At 39.3% G+C, this 18,544-nt stretch overlaps 2 protein-coding genes across 2 annotated transcripts; both read right to left on the reverse strand.

The window, feature by feature from the left end:
* Window positions 1–1,271: 1,271 nt before the first annotated feature.
* LOC137796142 (tripartite motif-containing protein 16-like protein) lies at window positions 1,272–6,838 on the reverse strand. The gene is made up of 6 exons (XM_068593856.1): window positions 6,354–6,838; window positions 5,475–5,570; window positions 5,159–5,392; window positions 4,896–5,064; window positions 3,787–3,852; window positions 1,272–3,026 (listed from the first exon to the last, which is right to left on the reverse strand). The coding sequence occupies exons 1-6, from the start codon at window positions 6,831–6,833 to the stop codon at window positions 2,401–2,403; spliced, it is 1,671 nt and encodes a 556-aa protein (XP_068449957.1). The 5' UTR covers window positions 6,834–6,838; the 3' UTR covers window positions 1,272–2,400.
* A 2,935-nt stretch (window positions 6,839–9,773) lies between these two features.
* On the reverse strand, window positions 9,774–18,110 carry strip1 (striatin interacting protein 1). Its single transcript, XM_068594778.1, has 20 exons — window positions 17,980–18,110; window positions 17,340–17,409; window positions 17,150–17,224; window positions 16,894–17,028; window positions 16,630–16,750; window positions 16,191–16,366; window positions 15,970–16,097; window positions 15,704–15,886; window positions 14,847–15,067; window positions 14,683–14,748; window positions 14,518–14,581; window positions 14,332–14,403; window positions 13,624–13,698; window positions 12,964–13,061; window positions 12,559–12,685; window positions 12,314–12,414; window positions 12,135–12,201; window positions 11,917–12,021; window positions 11,618–11,822; window positions 9,774–11,048 (listed from the first exon to the last, which is right to left on the reverse strand). The coding sequence occupies exons 1-20, from the start codon at window positions 18,088–18,090 to the stop codon at window positions 10,801–10,803; spliced, it is 2,448 nt and encodes an 815-aa protein (XP_068450879.1). The 5' UTR covers window positions 18,091–18,110; the 3' UTR covers window positions 9,774–10,800.
* Window positions 18,111–18,544: the final 434 nt, after the last annotated feature.

Consider the following 18,544-nt stretch of genomic DNA (forward strand, 5'->3'; position numbering starts at 1 on the left):
GTGTGACGTGATGTCCCCTCACCTGTCCCATCACTTTAGCTGTTTTTAGCCGCACTACCACCTCCGTTGACCACAATGTCATCCAGCAGGTCAAACTTTCCTCTTGTGCGACACTTTAGTTCATGACAGTACATCTCTCAAAATAACTCCAGTCTGCCTCAGTCATATTGAGATAAACGCTAACGCTCATGCTACATGTTAGCAGGTTGACCTGCTAGTTGTATGAAAACACGCTAACATGCTGTTACCTTTAGCCAACAAGATTATTAGCATACTAACATGTTAACACAACCTGTTAAATATATTACCATGTTAAATATCACCAGGGTAACAAATCCAATAGTTGCTAGCATACATGTTAAGATGCAAACAAGCTTTGTTTCATATGCCGCAAAACAGGAAAACCTTTTGGAGTATTAAAATATAACCCCACTGTTTGGCTATTGTTATTTTAAAAGCCTAAAATGGCTTTTAAAGTTTTGTGTGTTTGGGCAGTTCAATAACAGGCAATAGACACAAACAAAACCTGTGCAGCTCCTTTGAAGTGATCTGAATTCATCAGTGTTAATATTGGATTTGATTTAGATGTAACTGCCAGCTTTTGTTGTTCTTTTAGTTTAAAAGTTGAGCCAAACCTGAAGGAGCACATTCTGACAAGTTTATTTCGACAGAACAGCCATTATGTTATGTGTTTTTTTGTGTCCTTTTTCCTTTTGTCACTTTACTGGAGATGGACTGATACATCTAGTTCCACATGAGCACACACCACGCTCACGTCTTAACTTTGTATGCAATCACACGGCATCCAGAATTTAAAACTGTCACATTGGTACCCCTTTAGAGATAGATTTGTTGTTTCATTTTGCATCCAAGCAGCAGTTTTGTGTTCCGAGTGTAAAGAGCATCACTGTCTTGCTGTCTAGTGTAGCTCTAAACTTCATGTCTTGTTTTAACTTGTCTTGTTTTAGTCTGTGTGAGCCAGGCACTTCCTGCTGAGGGTGTGTCATGTAGAGATCTCCCTGTTGTTCAAGTCTGTAAATAATCTTGTGTAATCAAGATAGATTCTATCCATGTGAAGTATATCATTGTCTTAAAAAGTTACTGTTTTAGCAGTAAATGCAATATAAAGTAATAATGAATGTGATTAATGCACTTTTTTTCACTCGGACCGCAAAGAGAAGTTAGGGTTTGTTTTGTTGTCCTTATAGTGTAAAAGCAATATCGAGTTATTTAACTGCAGAACAATATAAGATTAACATATTAGTGTCAGATGATAGTAATGATTAGGAGCTGCCCCTTACAGCCACAGGAATGTTACGACTTTTCCTTACAAGTGCTGAAGTGTGTGTGCGTATGTAAATATAATAAATGTGTGTATGTGTGTGTGAACTGTGTGTGTATGTATATATATTCCTTGTTTTACCTGTGCGTGCAGGGCCTTACTGAGCACACGTTTCAAGCACTGCCTGTACAGAAGACACGTTTATTTATAAATGTCTCTTTACAGCTTCTCTCTCTCCTCAGTCATATAATGATTGTATCATACTGACAATTATTGTAAAAAAAATGTGAACCAAAAATATTAATAATAAAGAGTGGACAAGCCGCTGTCGGATGTTTTTTCCAGGTTTAAAAATAGAAAAAGTATACATTGGGATGTGACATCGTCAGGAATGTTATTAAGTAAATTAGTTCAATTTAGACGGTAAACACCTGCTTACCGTCAGCATGTTCGCTTTGTCTTTGTAAGCCAGTGAGCGTGCTGACGTTAGCATTTAGCTCAAAGCACCTGAGAACAGCCTCACATTGCTGCTAGCATGGCTAGCTCTTGTTTCACAACACTTTCTACTGTATATACGTCTACTACCTGTATTTCTTATAGTTGTTATTGAAAATGAAACAGAACTAAATAAGTACAAATAATAATTAGTTACCCATGTTGTTCTATATAGCCGCTAACTGTTTTCAGATTAAAAACACCTGCAAATGTAGCTTCTGTGTGTAATAGTTTTAAATATACACATTAAGTATTAACATTATTATTAAGTAGTTACAGGCAGTCATGAAAATAATATTAAGTTTAAGAAAGTATAATGTCCAACGTGTAAGAGAATGTTGTATTATGTTTGTTAATGCATCTGTTCAGTTTGATTATCAAGAACAAGCCGATTGTTCAAGTAATACACTCCAAGACTGTGGTTTCAAAATCAGGTCCGGGCACCTGCATAGGTTGTTTTTTTTACAAATAAAAAAAAGCACAATGATATGTTGTATGAGGGCAGCTACATTATTCCCTTTCCATTGCATTACTGTTTCTTCCAATGTACATAAATATGTAACTATGTCCCATTTCTTCAACCGAACCATCCTTTAAGAGTGGCTCCAGAGGGTCTTATAGGACTACTTGACGTTGGGAAACCCCATAGGAGGACAACCAATCTTCAAACCGTCTCTTTCTACAAACCTCTCAGGTTTAGTTAACAGTTCGTCCAGTCTCAAATCACAGATCCTGATGCAACATTTCTCTCCGAGCCAGAAGCCCGGATACAGAGGCTCTGAAAATTCAGCTTCAACCTTGTAAAGAAACATCATTCTGTCTGACACCTCATAGAATGAAATAGTTCCCTTTTTGAAGTTCAGATAGACGCCAAGCCTGCGTTGACTGGGGCTTGTTGTGAGCTGGACGCTGTTGCCTCTGTGGCTCACAGAGTAATTTGTGGAGCGATCAAGACTCCAGGATATGGCGTTTGCCCCAAAAGCTGACAGTTTGGAGCGAGATTTTCTGTCTATTCCTTTGTAGGCGAGGGCAATCTCAGCCTGGTCTCCTTCCACCTCTATCTCATAGTAGCAGCGCTCGGCCTGCAGTCCCTCCCTGCACAGCACCTGCTTTCGTAGGAGGAACCTTTGCGGGTAACGAATAGCTGGGCTGTTCCTGCTGAGAGGGCTCAGCCTCACTTCTTTGTCTCCTGCAGAAATAGCCAGTTTCTCATGAGCTGTGGTGGGGTCCAGGCTGAGGAAACAGGCATCTAAGGTGATGACGACAAACATGAATATAAAATTAGCACTTTGGGAACACAATTGTGGTCTACTTACAGTAGTGGAGGACGTATTTAGATCCTTTAGTTTAGGAAGTGAAAGTTCTTACTACCTAAGTAAAAATACAGACGTATGAGAAGATCTGCAGCAATATTTCCCCTGGGACTGATTTATTATTATATATGATATTATTAGATTAATAAAACTAATGTATCAAATGTGCGAAGAACAAGTTGCTTTTTGCAGCTGGTCAAAGTTGAGCTAATTTTAACTTATTTATATAAAGTTTGTGGTTACCAACTTAAGGCTCAACAAGATGAATCTGGGGTGAAACGAAAAAATGAAGTCCTGCTGCATTAATGTACATTTGTTTTCTTCTTCTTTGTTACGTTATGGATTGTTTACCTCTTTGATCTTTGAGCCTTTCACATATATTCAAATTAATACTGTAAAGTTACTTTTTTGTAGGATTACAAGCAATTTTAACAATATGATCATTATGTAGGCTCCTTCTGTGTTTTTTAAGTAAAAACAGAAAAGTGACTACAGCCGTCATAAATTAGGTGAAAAGTTATATTTAAGTGAAAAGTACAATACTTTCTTCCGATATGTAGTGAAGTAAAGGATAAGTATCTGCTTGTTATTAATGTACTTAGTTACTTTTCCACCACTGTCTGCCCACATGTGAGTGGTTCAGGTATGTGGACCAAAGGGTTGATAATCGGGCTGTTGGTGCTTCAGAAGACTCACACTGCAGAAACTCTGCTCTGGTTTTAGGCTCCGCGTCTTCAGTCATGTTGGTCGCTCCAGAGAGACCTAGAGACCATTGAAAAGCTTCATTAAGTGTCACTGCTCACAGACTCTCCACTTGTCATAGAAGAAAAAAGTAAAGGTGCTACTTACAACACCAACGATGGCCCCACACCACTTTACCTGGTTCAGTATGAATACATTTTTAAATAAAATAATGTATTCTGTTTGGATCTATAGTTGTGCTTTTGTGGAATTTTTTACTGTTTTATTACGGTTTACTTTCATTTATTACTTGTTTTTTATTTTATTTTACTACTATCTCTTGCTGCTGTAATCCTGCAATTTCCTCACTACGGGACTAATAAAGGATTATCTTATCTTTTCTTATCTTATTCAAGTTGTATCCCAGTAAACTATGCCAGTAAGTCTTTTTGATTATATAAATAGCACCCGTCAACAACGTCACAAAAAAAAACCTTGATCTTAATACAAAAAAGGAACATTATTTTCTTTCCCAGGTTTTGAGATATCTGTCTTCACCCCAATACAATCAGGGGTTTGGGATGTGCACACAATGACAAATATATTTTATAAGAAAATCACAGCAGGATCCACACATCCACAGGAGCTGCCTCCTCTAAAGAAACATATGTTAAAACATGTTAAGCTCTTTAAGTCATAAAAAAGTATGTTTGCACATCATTTTTTCACTCAATTTGGGGTTTTGGAAGTTTAATCTCGAGGGACATTTGCTGTATTTAAGAATTTTAATGACTTTACAAATGGCTGTGTTTCACATGGTGGGTTTGAATCCACATACAAGGTTTACAACCTTCATCTGAAGATAAAATAATTATTAGAAAAACAGTAAAAATAATAATAACGTTAGACTAGCAGTTTTAAGACCTGACCATTGGACTGCGTGTTACTGGCTTCACATCTTTGCTGCATGTTGTCCTCCTCAAACTCTTCTTCTGATTCCTGCTGCTCACCACCATCAGTTATATTGAATAAATAGTCAATAAAAGCCATGAAATATAGAACTACTCTATGCATATTGCATAAGTTTGAAGATCAAAGGTTTTCACATCAACAAAGATACATACCAGTTTCAGAGATTAAGGCAAATCTTTGGTCACAAAATTCCTCCAGTTGCTCCCCGAGCTGATCGACGGCTCTCTTTGTAAACTCAAAGGGGAGAAGAGGATCCTCAGACTCCTCAAGGAGAGGATGGAGAAAGTCTTTTTCACAGAGGTGCCGCATTGACGGCCAGTTCTGTGAAGAGAGAGGGTTGTAAAAGAGACGGAGAACTACAGCATCACCTTTGATACAGATTCAGGTCACATCAACATAATTGTGATCAAAGTACCTGCAAGAAAAGAGTATCACTGTCAGTCTGTGCCAGCCAATCCAGCTCAGCATCTCTCTTCTTCATATCCTCCATCTTCTCCTGCAGGGTCTGTAGGGCGATCTCGACCTGAGCTGCTGCCTGCTCCTCTTGTCCTCTGATTAGCTTCCTCACTGACATGTAATGTCTCTGGATGGAGTCAATGATGCCGGATAAGACGCTTTCACAGGAGTCCTGTGTATCTCTCGCCTCCTCCTGTTTTATACACAAGTGTGAGAGCTGAAGAGTCCTGCATCTTTTCCTTTTGTACTCTGGGATACAGACATGTTCTCCTCACCTGAATCTGTATCAGAGTCCTCCCCATGTTTTTACATTTATTTTCTTGTTCCTGGAGAATATTCTTGGATTTTGTTTGTATGATCCTCAGCTCCTCCTTTAGTGTGTGTTGGACAAAAACACACATTACTTGTTGTTTAGTTTCATGAACCTGGTATTCGCCTTGTCAGTATGAGAAGGCGTGTTAAAATGACATCATTGGTGTGCCTGTTGGAAGTGCTTAATGTAGTTTGGTGGCCTTTTCTCTATGAAACATTTGATTCATTCACATAAGTGTACCTACAATTTGTGGCTGTTGAGAGTTGTTGAAGTTAATATTTAAGACAAAAGACTTGTTTTAACAAACTTAAACATTCCTCAACATTGCCTGTCTGTGTTTCTTCTGCCACTATCAAATATGGGCGAAAGATAATAATAAATAAATACTACACAAATGACAGTACAATTGTATTACAGTATGTAAGTCCATGTAAAACTAAGACAAAGCCATGATAAGTAACTTTTACAATTTACAAGTATTTTCATTTCATTAACCTTTATTATAAAACACAAATCTATACTATCACATTTTCACCTTCTGTTCTGAGTCGCTGAGGCATTAAATAATGTACAGAAAATAACTGTCACAGTGAGGTTGACCGTTGACCTTATGGATATAAAATGTCATGTGTTTGAAATGTTGTCACAAGTGAGTTATGGCAAAATTACGTGTTTTGAGAGGTCATAGTGACCTTTGACCCCAAAAATGTGATCAGTTCATCCTCAGAGAAATTCTCTCAAGTGGCAATCCAAAAACATATTGAACAACGCATTTTGTAATTTTGTTTTAAAGTCAGAAATGTCACTATTCCCTGTGTTTCTGTTGGTTTGCTGCACGTACCTGTTTTCTCCTCCTTTCTTCTCGCACGTACCCGATGGTGTGTCCCGTGTGCTCCGCTGAGGCACACTTTGCACATATGACCCGCGCGTCGGTGCAGCAGTAGATGTCCAGAGGGCAGCTGTGCCTCACGCACACATTACTTCCGGATGAAGTTCCTGTCTCCACACAGCTCACGCTGGCTCTCTTCGGGGCCTGCGTGGACGCCCCCTGGTGCTTCCTCTTGGCGTCCTGCCTCCCCATGTCGCTCACCAAGTCGGCTAAAGTTGTGTTCTTGATCGGCTGGGGCCTGCTGGAAAACCTGAGCCCGCACTCAGGACACGTGCACGCGCGTTTATTCCTCTCGTCGCAATCCAGGCGGTGGAGGATGCAAGGCATGCAGAAGCTGTGCCCGCAAGAAATAGTTGCGGGATTCCTGAAAAGCTCGCCGCAGACGTGACAACACAGGCGGTTCGTCTTCAGGGTGATAAGGGGCTCTGCCATGGCTGAGCGGGGGGAAGACGGCTCTCATGTGTTTAGTTTCATTTCTGATTCAGTTTTGGTTTCCTGAAATTGTAAGGGATGGGCGTGACGAAGATATTTGAAGTCGGGGCGGAACAAAGATGGTGTGAGTCAGTGACCTCGTAAGATACACTTTGATTTGGATAGAATACTTGAGCAATGTTCTTCATTGACATATACAAGTGTTTTTGTCTGGAGCATTTTTCACACAATACTGCAATACTAAGCACTTGTTCATATCATCTCTGTCCAACCAAAGTACTCCTTTGAACATCAATCAAAAATGTATTCACAGTATCAAATACTGAAAAGTACTATAAGTTGACATTGAATACTCGGTTAGATCTTGTTTACAAGTTCTTTGACTGGTTTAACTTTCTCAATGCATGTCTTGAAATACACTAAAAACTGCTTGGTCCATGAGATTTGGTTTAAAACCCCAGCCGGGTTTAACGTTGCTCAGCAGTTACTTCTTTTCAAGCCCACAATAAATTTCACTCAAACGTGACAGATTCCAAATTGATGAAGGGGCTCTCTCTGACATGATGCCCTCAAAAGACACAAAAACAAAATTTGAACTTTCAGTTGTTGTTTGTTCAGAATCTTGAGTTATTGGAGTTTATGTTGTATTGGGAATTTGTAATTCTTATGAGTATCTTCTTGTATAGGTTCACTGTTATAGGTTGTTATTGAGGAAAACTATCGAGGGCTGCATTGTGAGACTTGTGGTTTATGCAGCAGTGGCCTAAATAACAAGCATGTCTTTTTTATGAACAAAGGACTTGTGCTTACATGTCCCACTTATTCGCATGTGTGTCCGTTGACCACGCTGAAAAGCCCTCTCTGCAGGATTTATGTATGTATCTATTTGTCTTGTGATGTTAAACGTCCGCTGGTGCGTATAGTGATGTTATTTTATTTTTTGTTTCAAGTTTTAAATTGAACGTAGGAGTGGCCTCTCAGGACTCATCTTGACTAACGAGGAAATAAAACATTTTGATCGCTTACTCTTTCTGTCACATTCTTTTAAGGGTATCTTTTTAAAGACTAGAAACAAAACAGTTTACTGTGAAATTCACGACCTGTTCGTGAGGCTGTGGTTGTGAGGTCGAGGACACTTAATATGACCGTTAACTCTGTTTTTGTTACTATTAGGACCAACGAAGAATAACTACACACAGGGGCTAGTGTGTCTTTTGAAAGATGGAGCGGCTTGCTGGAGCATTCATTCACGATTTCTGCAACATCATTAAAAAAAGTTATTTCAACTTCATTACGAAAATATCACTTTGTCTGGTTCAAGTCGAACCCCTAGTCATGTCTGACCCTTGACCTTTCAGAACTACCATTAAGCCTTAGAGGGAACACAAAGTTACAGAAAGCCACTCGTGAAAAGTATGATACTAACGAGAAAATATAGTTCCTGCTGAAAAAAACGTTACAATGCTGAAAGCTGAAATATTTGGAATAAGTTTCTCAAAATACAGAAAAGGGAAACTACCTGCTGAAATGTGTGAAAGCCCAAAAGCATTGAACTGAACCGATAAAAATCTTTGTTTAAATGTAGAACTCAAAAAGTTATGTCAAAAGTGATGTCATTTTCCCTCCTTGTACCTTCTTCTTTGTGCACCTGAGTTTGACAAGCTTCTTCTCGCCCCATTTTCACATTATCCTTATCATAAAAATCAGTATAGATGAGCACTAGACATCATGATAATACAAGTGTACTGAAGAAAGACTGGTTTACAAATCTTCCTGTTTTACATAGTTTGCCACACCTTGATTATATGGTAAACGTATTTCCTGAATATATTATACTCTTATGCAAGGTGGATAAGGGTTTATTCTAAAACCTAAGCATCACAAAAAACAACTTTTAAAATAGCAGAATCCCCAAAACCATCTGCTGCACCTGTTTATCTTGGTTGTCTGGGCCAGGTGGAGATCTATTTGCACTTGTACGTCTTGCTTGCTGCTAGCTTTCACACAGAAAGTCAGTTGTTCTGCTTCAGGTAACCCACTGGGCCCCAAGTGTCCGTTATTTCACCTTTTTTTCTAAATTTAGTTTCCTTAATCTGAGAGGAATTGAAACCCCCTCAGTCAAAGCTGCAGTTAAAGGCCAGGGCATTTACGTCAATGAGATATTTACATACAATTGCCTGTCTTCCAACATCCTCTCCTGTGAATTCAATAGACGTCAATCCCTGACAAGTCTACTTCCTCCCTCTCTCCCTCTTAAAGGAACGTTCCATTCATATGAACCACTCATTCTATCATATTATTTATCCATTTATATTTCATCATCTTTCACAACTGCAGTGTGAGACTTGTGGTTTATGCAACAGCTGTCCCTTTTATGAATAAAGGACTCATGCTTATATTTCACACCTACTAGCATGTGTGTTTACTAACCACACTGACAAAGCCCTTTACAGGAAACATGTATGTATTTAAGTTGTGTGATCACAACAATAAGTACTCCTTTGCTTGTAAATGTCCAAGCAGAATATTCCAACTGCAGCCCCGATCCCTGTAAGCTGTCTTCAAAGCGCTGCTGTATTCAATCTTCAGCTCTCACTTGAGTCGTTGTGGCTCTTTGTAACTGAGCCTCTTCTTGCAAGAATAAACACTTTGAAGATATACGTCTTTTTAGCTTAAAAAGACTTAACACCTGGAAAGGTGCCATTTTGCCGTGACAATGTTTAACACAAGACACTCATTTTAATAGACCTCAACAGTCCTTCACATTGCCTGTATGTGTCTCTACTGCCACAATCAAATACAGGCAAACATCTGAAAAGAATAATCTTATTAAAAGAAAAATAAATGCTACACAAATGACAGTACAATTTTATTACAGTATTTAAGTCCATGTAAAACTAAGACACAGCCATGATAAATAAGTTTCACAATATACATGTATTCTCATTTCATTAACCTTTATTATAAAACAAAAATGACAAAGTTTAAAGGAATAAAAAGAAAGAGCAAACTGGTTCTGTAACTGTAAATGAGTTTTCTCGTTCAGAGCTGATGAGTGAAGCTCAGAAACCCCTGATCTTAAATCAGAAACTTAAATGTTTCCCCTTTCTCTCACACAATGTTAACATGTGCAAACAGTTATTCCACACACCAAAGCATATCAATACTAATGAGTTCAAAATAAAAAGGTAAAATCAAGGCTGTATTGTCCATTCGACCTGGTGGTAGGTTAAGGTCTGAATGCTTTTCCTCCGTGGTCCCAGAGTGAAGGTGTGTCGGCAGCGCTTCAATGAGAAACCCAAAATAATGCAAACAAAATTTAAATCATTTGCAAATGTAGCCCAACATCAAAAGGAAAGTCAGATGAAACGTCCTCCTCACGTGTTAACTATTAAAATGTAATATATGTTTTGAATTGTACATACAGCAATTAAAACAACCCCTTTCCTATATCCAAGGGAGATTAAAAAAAAATCATGAGCTGTACAAGGGAATGTTATATTTATTAACATCTCATGCCTCAACAAAGAGTTAGAGTTGTAACAGTTGAATTTATTCTAAATAAATCTCTTTAAAATGAAGAACAAACTGTCATGTAGTGCTTCAAGGTCAAACTTACTGACCTTCTGTAGCAGGTAAGAGGCACACAGATCAAATACCTGCACATGTAAAGGTCGGGGTTGGGAACGTGGAGCAAGATTCAGCACTGGATTCATCATCAGCTGTTTCATTAAAATAAAATAAAACACTGTGGGTGGCATTAGTGTCAGGAAAAGTCTATATAGGTCATCAAGCAGTTGTTCAGATTGTTGTAAAACATGATGATTGTAAGTCTACACCTTCCTCTTTAGAGAATAAAATCCATCCGTCACCTTCAGTCTGCACAGAACATAAAACATATGCAGAGAGCACTGTCGGTGTTTGTCTGAACTCCTGATTGAAACTTTTATATAAAAGTCGTTGATTCTCACTGTAGCAGTTCTTCCCAGGAAATGGGTTTGGAGAAGACCTCCCGCTCCAGCCAGAGGTCATAGTTCATCTGGAAGTCCTCGGGCAGGTCCACCCGCTGTCCCAGTACACTTTGCAGACAGTTGTCCACGGGCAGGAAGTCCGGGTTGATGTGGCTCTTGTCGTAGCGGCGACTGTTGAAGCGCTCGATGTTGGCCCGCAGAGCGCACTCTTCGGCCTGGAAGTCCCAGGGCCGGGCGTCCAGATCTGCACCAGGACAAACAGAGGTTCATGTTTATTGCACTTTGGTCTGTGCCGAGTTGAAACACAGCCTCTGACCTTCTCTTGGACTGACGACTATTCTTACTACCGAATAATCCGATGATCATCTTAGTAGATTAATAGTTTGGTCTATAAAATCTTAGTGAGAACCCAAAGAAAACCATTTGATTTATTTTCATTTGTATTTAACAACAAAACATCCAGAATTCAGCTGCCCGTCTACTCTCTTACTCCCGCACCAGAGACCGCATCACCCCAGTCCTTCAAAACCTCCACAGTAAAGAATCCAGTTCAAGTCCCTCCTCATCACCTACAGAGCCATTCACAACCCCGCCCCTCCACCTTAGTTATTATGTTTTTATTGTTTCTCACTATTGTCATCTTTCTTGTTTGTATTGTTGTTACTTCTATTGTTTATCTTTACCATGTAAAGTGCCTTGAGTGACCTTTTAAAGCACTATACAAATAAAATGCAATATTATTATTATTATTCATAATAATAACAAGCGAAATTTAAGAGAACATGCTGGTTATTTGTTTGTATTTCCACTCACCGTTCCCGTAGGCCCAGTCGTCGTTGAGCCGGTGTCGCACCTTTTGATAGATGGCGGACATGGTCTTCATGTTGCTCTTCCTCCACTGACGTCCCAGGTATTTGGTCTGAACTTTGAGCAGCTTGAGGACGTAAAGCTGCATCATGGCCTGCTTGACCTTTAGCGCCCTCTTCAGGATGGGAGCGGATTTAAACACCACCAGCATCTGTGATGGAAAATATGAAACATAATATTTTCAATTTGTGGAAACATGACACGCTCTGTCATGATAAATTGTGTTTGATGGGAAATGAGCTCACCATTGTTCTGGAGTGCTTCCACTTAGTCAGCTTATTGAGGATCCTCAGCAGGTTAATACAGGAGAACAGATTTCTCCAGCAAAACTGATTATTATCCCCTGCTTCCTGTAAAATGCCCACATACAAAATTACTTTAATTCTACTTTTGACTTAATCAGTCAAAGCAAAAACTCAGCTTTATCAGCTGGTGACAACATATAAAACAACTGAAAACTCACCAAACTCTCTGCTGTTAACTCCGGGAGCTCATGGACCACACAATAAGGGAAGTCAAGCACTGAAATGCTATCAGGGAAAGGAACAATAAGGAAAAAAAGGTCATTTAAGTACCCTTCCATTAGATTTATTGCTCATGAAAGTTGTGTTTTTTGGTCATTTAAAGAGGCACTGAAAGTACCTGTTTTTAGCTGTGATGTAAGACATGATGTTCTGGTTGAAGAACTTCAGGATGAGAGGGATGCAGTTGGCAAACACCAGGTGTTGAGCCATGTACTCAAACTATGAGATAATCATACACATACATTTATTTAGTTCCTTATATCAAAGTAGAATAAACAACAATGAGATGATGAGGTACTTTTCATAGATTAAAAGGAAATATCCAATACAGTAATATGGAATCTTGTGATATCAAAGATGTACCTGGTAGATGTGGTTAAGTTTGAAGTGCTTCAGAAGCAGCAGCAGGATCGCTGAGATGGCCTTCACGATGACCTCCTTGTGTCGATTAACATCAACACCAAGTTTCATGCTTTGCAACACTGTAGTCCTGCAGAATAGGATCAACAATTCTAAGTTAACTGATGATCCTCAGACAAAAATGTATGTGATTTATTCATCTCTTTCATGACCTTTGGCTACACTATCTTGAACCTGTGAATCAAAAGTAAAGCAGCCATCAATATTGTTTTTACCACTTCAGACATTTGTCTAATTGACAAATTGTTAATAAAGTCAGGATATTTCCCTTGTTCATATTACAATGTTGCACTGGAGAAGGAACAGGCAAAGCTGTTGAAACCCTTTTAGAAGCCCTGCACCACTTACGGCATCTCCTCTGGCAGCACGTCAGCCAGGATATTGATGGAGTCCGTCTTGGCTTTAGAAGTTGGAGCTGCTGCTAGCAGGATCTTAAGCAGAGCAATCTGACATTCAAGGAGACAAACCGTGGTGTCAGTTACAGTCTGACACGGAAGCTTATGACTGCTTCTAAAGGACTGGTTTGGACGAACAGTGATACTGATGTTCTAAGAAATGGCAACTATTAACACAGATGAAGTAATGATACTTCTTTTTGCCTTAATGCATTAACATTTTGTATTTTAGTTGTGTAATTTATGCTGCTTCTTTGGGAGTTTAACTTCCCAACTTGCCTTATTTTAAAACAGCATTGCTGCTTAAATTGTTCAAACTCATTCTTGCATTCATAATTTGCCTAAACACAATTAACTGAAACATATTGAATTATGCTATTAAACATAGTCTTTTCTATGCGGGATGATTACAGTATTTGCCACAATATAAACCTATAAGGCGCACAATATAGTTTTGTATGGCTACTTTTATACAAAATTAATTCACAGAAGCATTTAACCATATAATACATATGAAAGTTTAAATAATAAATGCTGTTTTAAGCATATTGTGACATGGGTCATACATGACGCACAGTAGCACAGTGAATACCCGACACAAAACAGCACTGACCATGTACTGAGGCAAACTGGGCAGAATTCCCTGATAGAGCAGCTCAGTGGAGGACATCTCCACCTCCTCTTCACCCTGATGATGATGAGGGAGAAAACGAGAGACATCAAACACATAAAATAACGTCATCATAAACCCTCGAGACAGATTGGTCTTAACACCTCAGCTATCCTTAACCTGAAGAAAGAATAAAGACTTAAGCTACAGCAAGGAACTTTCATTTTGTTTTTAATTTGGCAATCTCTGTGGACAAAAGCAGTAGTTTCCAAGCACCAGATTTCATTTAGATAACCTCTACACTTTCTGCAGCAGGGTCTGATAGTCTCTCCCGTACAGTTCTAGTTCTCCCTCAACTCCCTTCCCTTCAGCAATACAGCTCCATTGAGACTGTATCCTGTTAAAAGTTCATCACAGTAACTTAAACCTCATCCTCTGCTATGTGAAGTGCATTCTATCACTCATTTAAAAACACATGCTGAAAGATGTTGGAGAGCAAGAGTAATGTGCAGTTTAAAGTTAAACCAAAAATACTTGTGAGAGCAAAATAGCAAATATATAACAAGTTATATTCTTTGTTTTTTGGCAGGGTTAAGCTGGAGGAGTTGACAAATTAAGATGTTTTCAACAGACCAGATATCGTCTACAGAAATAATAATAATTCCAGGTTAACAGGTTATGTGAATTATTAACGTTTTTGGTTCCACTTACTCCAGACAGAGGGGTTTTCTGAAACTCCTCCTCCTTTGAAATCTGTATCTCAGCAATCGAGATGTACTTGTGCTGAAAAAAGATGAAAACTTGACATGTGTAAATCTAGCAGCAGTATTGCCATTTAGAATATCCTCTGTGTAGAAAACAGATTGCAGGCAAAATTGTGGAAGGCAAATGCAATACCTGCTTTAACGTCTTTATGCTCTCATGAATTGGCCTTGGCAAGCCAACCACTGTGTCTGTATCACTGCAAGACATGCACAAGATTAAGCACACGCAATACAGTCACAGTATGAAACAATAGTCTCAAGTTACTTTTTAATTAAAGCAAACAAGGAGAAAACTTACTTTCCAAGTGTATAACCAATAAATTTACTTCTACTTGACTCCAGGAAATTTTCAATGTCCTTTTCCCTGTTAATGCAAAAATAATAATGTTAAGACAAATCAGACCTCAATCTTCATCAGGGTCTTTCTTGCTTTGTGTATGTAAGGAAGGAATCCATAAATACCTGACTTTAGGAGCCCACGGTAGTCCTTTGGGGAAGGACATCCTCTCTGATGGAGGGAGCGGAATAGGCGGAGGCATCACTTCGTCCCGCTCCAGAGGGAAAGTCTCTGCCTCTATGGAGTTGTCATTGTCATCGTTGTCGTCCTCATCCTCACGAGAGTCGTCGGCCTTGTAAGGATCCTTTTCGTTGAATGCGTCTAGATTGTCTTGCTTGATCAACCCCTGTGTGAGAAACAAGGAGCATGTTGACAGCTCGACATATATATGATGATAAATAATGTCATGCAGCTGTATCCAGGTCTCCACAACAAACTGTGGGAAAAGGCAAAATTACCGCAAAGAAAAGAGTCAAAAGCTAATGAATGTGTAAAGGTGAGACGCTCAATGTGCACAAACACTGGCACAAAGAAGGCTTGGACTGGCAGCATGAAGGTATAAACAGTAACATCGGGTGAGATTTGCACAATGTGCCGATTACTGTATCAATTCATGTGTAAATGTAATCACTTGTGTCTCAGATACTACAATTAACAGTTTTAAGACTGCAATAATCTGACAACTGCCATAATAAAAAATACGTATTTTAAATGGTTGGAAATGGCTTGGAGAGTTATTCAATCCCATAATATGGAGCACTGACTTAAGAGGCTCTCCTTGTTGTTGCTGCCATGCTTTACTTGTTAGGCAAAACACTATTTTTTTTAGAGGTTTCTTTCAGTTCCAGATGCACCTAAAACCTCTAATAGTCACCGGTAGCCTAAAGTGTGTGTGCATGTCCTTAAATTAATTCTTGACTATAATTATATTAAGGTTGCTTTTTTACATCTCAATCTAATCAGAAGGCACAGTCATGTCTACCTTGTGTTCGCGGCGCGCCCGTTTTTGCTGCTGCTCTATGAGGTCGGATGCAGACGCAGGAGGAGAAGCAGCTCTCATGCTGCGAATGACTCGAATGCTGTCCTCCGGGAGAGGGGGGAGACTCAGCTCCTCACGCTTCTGGACCTTTATGCTTTGGAGCTGCTCAAACCCTCCAAGTGTAAACTAAAACAAAAGTGAGAATCATAAATTGTCTCCTGACTTCAATTAATACTTCGTTTCATGTGGAATCAGTTAATGTGTCTCACCAGTATGCTCTTCCATAACAGCAACAGCACCTTCTTCATTGGGAAGTGAGGCGCATGACCACTGCAGAACTTGGTAACCATGCCGAAGAGCATGACCGAAATGGGCTCGTTGTTGAACAGAGGGGACCCTGGATTGGGGCGTTGGATTGGAACTCGTTGAGGTCCCAAATATTGTTTATATTGGTAACATGACTGTAACGTTCAACACTAATGAAACTTACCGAGCTCAGCTCTGAAGGTTTCTCTAATGATTTTCCATTCAGGCTTGTCGGCTGGGTCATCCTGTTGTATCGTTTCCACCATCAGGTACATTATGTTGAGCAGCACTCTGAGATCTGTGCTGTCAGCAAGGGAGATGGCTGGTTTCCTGACAGCACTACTGCAGGCAGCACTGTTACTGAAAGGGAGAATACAAATGTCTTATACTCTTCTGATCATTTTACTATCATAACTTTAACTGAAAATGTTGAAAATTGTAGCATTGTAAAGCAAATCCACATATTTTTGTTGTGTTCACTTTGGTTTGGCAAAGCTTAAGACGATGTTTCTAATCAACAAGCTGTATAACTTTTGAAAAAACTGAGACTAACATATTTTTGAGAGAAGAATAATCAATTTAGGATGACTTCTGCATGGCTAGAAAACTGATGAAGAACATACTCAATCTCCATGTTGAGCAGCTCTACTAAAGCAGAGAGGGTCCCCACATCCAGCAGCAGAAAGATGTTGTATCTCATCCAGTATTGCACCTCCGCTTCAGAGCTGCAATCTCCAAATGTTCCTAGAGTCAAACAAATTGCCCCACAGTGAAATATACAAAGAGGCAACCACAGATTGCTATTTTCATCAATGCCCCTCATGACAAGATTTCACTGTGTACAAAATCCTTACATGCTCCACCAGTTTTAAATAATGCAGACTTACCCTGAGCCATGTAAAGAATGGCTCTGGCAACCTTCAGCCTTCTCTCCCGGGTAATCACCTCCAGACCGTCCAACAGGCGCATGGCGTGAGCTCTGTGGTGAGCTGCATCAAGCTCGGTCCACTTCTTATCTGAAACTAAGACAGACACAAAAAAGAAATAATAAAATGTATATACCTTCTTAATCTGAGATGTAATACATTGTTTATGATAAATTCATTAAGATTTGACTGAGGATATGCAAGTTGAACTACATACCATGTGTTCTGAATTCAAACTCAAAGCACTTCTTATTGAGAGTAAACTCTGGTCCTTCCGTATAACTATACAGCTCTGAAACATACATCAAATATATAAATTATCTGAACACACTATATGTTGTAAGAATGAAATAACGAGGAACACATAGGAGTCAGGAAATCTCAACGTCCATGATAACCACACACACCTGACAGCTCTGCAGCCCACTTGTCTGTATCAGCATATTTAAACTCGAGGTCCGGAGACTCAGACAGCCCCTGCACACAACACATAACATGTTATGCCCTTATGATTGAATACATGATTATTATAGAGTAATAATCCAACTGACATCAAACTGCATTGATCTGACAGATAGCTACCAAAATAAATCGTTATTCTACATGAATATATATGACCATTATATAACTACAGTATAATGCAATATTATATCATCACACCAGAGCCATACGTTATAAAGATGAAGCCCGTTGGCAACCAGGACTCGGGAGATCCCGTTTTCAACAGGTAGCAGCTCCTGACAGCCGGTTCAGTCTGGCCTGTGAATGGCTACCAGCAGCTAGCTAGCTAGCCCTACTGAGCTGTATTACTGTTCAACATAAGTTAACAATGAATCAAAAGGGAAAGACGGAGCAAATATAGCTTCACTGCTTGAATACTTTAAAGAACCGCTGTTGCTGCTGTTCGTTTCCGTCGCCGAGTCACATCAGAATGGTTAACTGTTAGTTAAGTTGGCTAACTGCTAGCTACCGTTGTGTCTTATTAAAGGCCTCGTCTGTCTCCGATTCGGGAGCTGGACATTAAATTAAAAACTTGGGTTCACGTACCTCTGAATCTTTTCTTGGGTTGCGGGTAAATTCGCCCCTGGCTTTGTTGGGTAGCATTGCTCTCTGTTTATTATTTACAGGAAACCCACCACCGTTCCCAGCGATGTCCATAATGTTTTGGGCACAGTGTCCTCTCGCGAGACGTTGGTTCATCGGCGAGAGTTGGACTGAATTCCGTCACATTTTCATATTTTTTATGTAATAAAGTAAAGTCGGCTTTATTTGTTAATTTCTTTTACATGTGCAAACATACAGAAAATTTGAAAAACAGCTTATCTCCTGTCCAACATAAAGTGAATACAGATAATAAAAGTGCAAAATGTAATTACTGTTTGTACAGTAATTACATGAAAAATACACACACTGATTATTAGGTTGGTATTCCTGTCATGTATGTAGTATTTACTTGTATGTTACTTGTATGTAGTGCTTTGCAGATGACATACCGTCATTGGCCCTCGTTGCAAACAACAATGATACTTAATATATCAGAATCAGCTTTGATGGCCATGTAAGTTTACACATCCATGGAATAATACTCTGGTTTTACTTTGCTCTTCATACT

Source organism: Clinocottus analis, unplaced genomic scaffold (assembly GCF_023055335.1).
Source record: "Clinocottus analis isolate CAN_PGR_092001 unplaced genomic scaffold, fCliAna1.0.p SCAF_3, whole genome shotgun sequence".
In the NCBI taxonomy this organism is placed as follows: Eukaryota; Metazoa; Chordata; class Actinopteri; order Perciformes; family Cottidae; genus Clinocottus; species Clinocottus analis.

Excerpts from the sequence above, each read along its gene's own strand:
- LOC137796142 (XM_068593856.1), bottom strand. The coding sequence starts at position 6,833 with ATGGCAGAGCCCCTTATCACCCTGAAGACGAACCGCCTGTGTTGTCAC. Across the intron at positions 5,571-6,353 it reads AAGAAAGGAGGAGAAAACAG|GAGGAGCTGAGGATCATACA; the intron begins GTACGTGCAGCA and ends CACACACTAAAG. Across the intron at positions 5,065-5,158 it reads GTGATACTCTTTTCTTGCAG|AACTGGCCGTCAATGCGGCA; the intron begins GTACTTTGATCA and ends CTCTCTTCACAG.
- strip1 (XM_068594778.1), bottom strand. The coding sequence starts at position 18,090 with ATGGACATCGCTGGGAACGGTGGTGGGTTTCCTGTAAATAATAAACAG. Across the intron at positions 13,062-13,623 it reads CCAGTTTGCCTCAGTACATG|ATTGCTCTGCTTAAGATCCT; the intron begins GTCAGTGCTGTT and ends CTTGAATGTCAG. Across the intron at positions 12,415-12,558 it reads AACTTAACCACATCTACCAG|TTTGAGTACATGGCTCAACA; the intron begins GTACATCTTTGA and ends ATTATCTCATAG.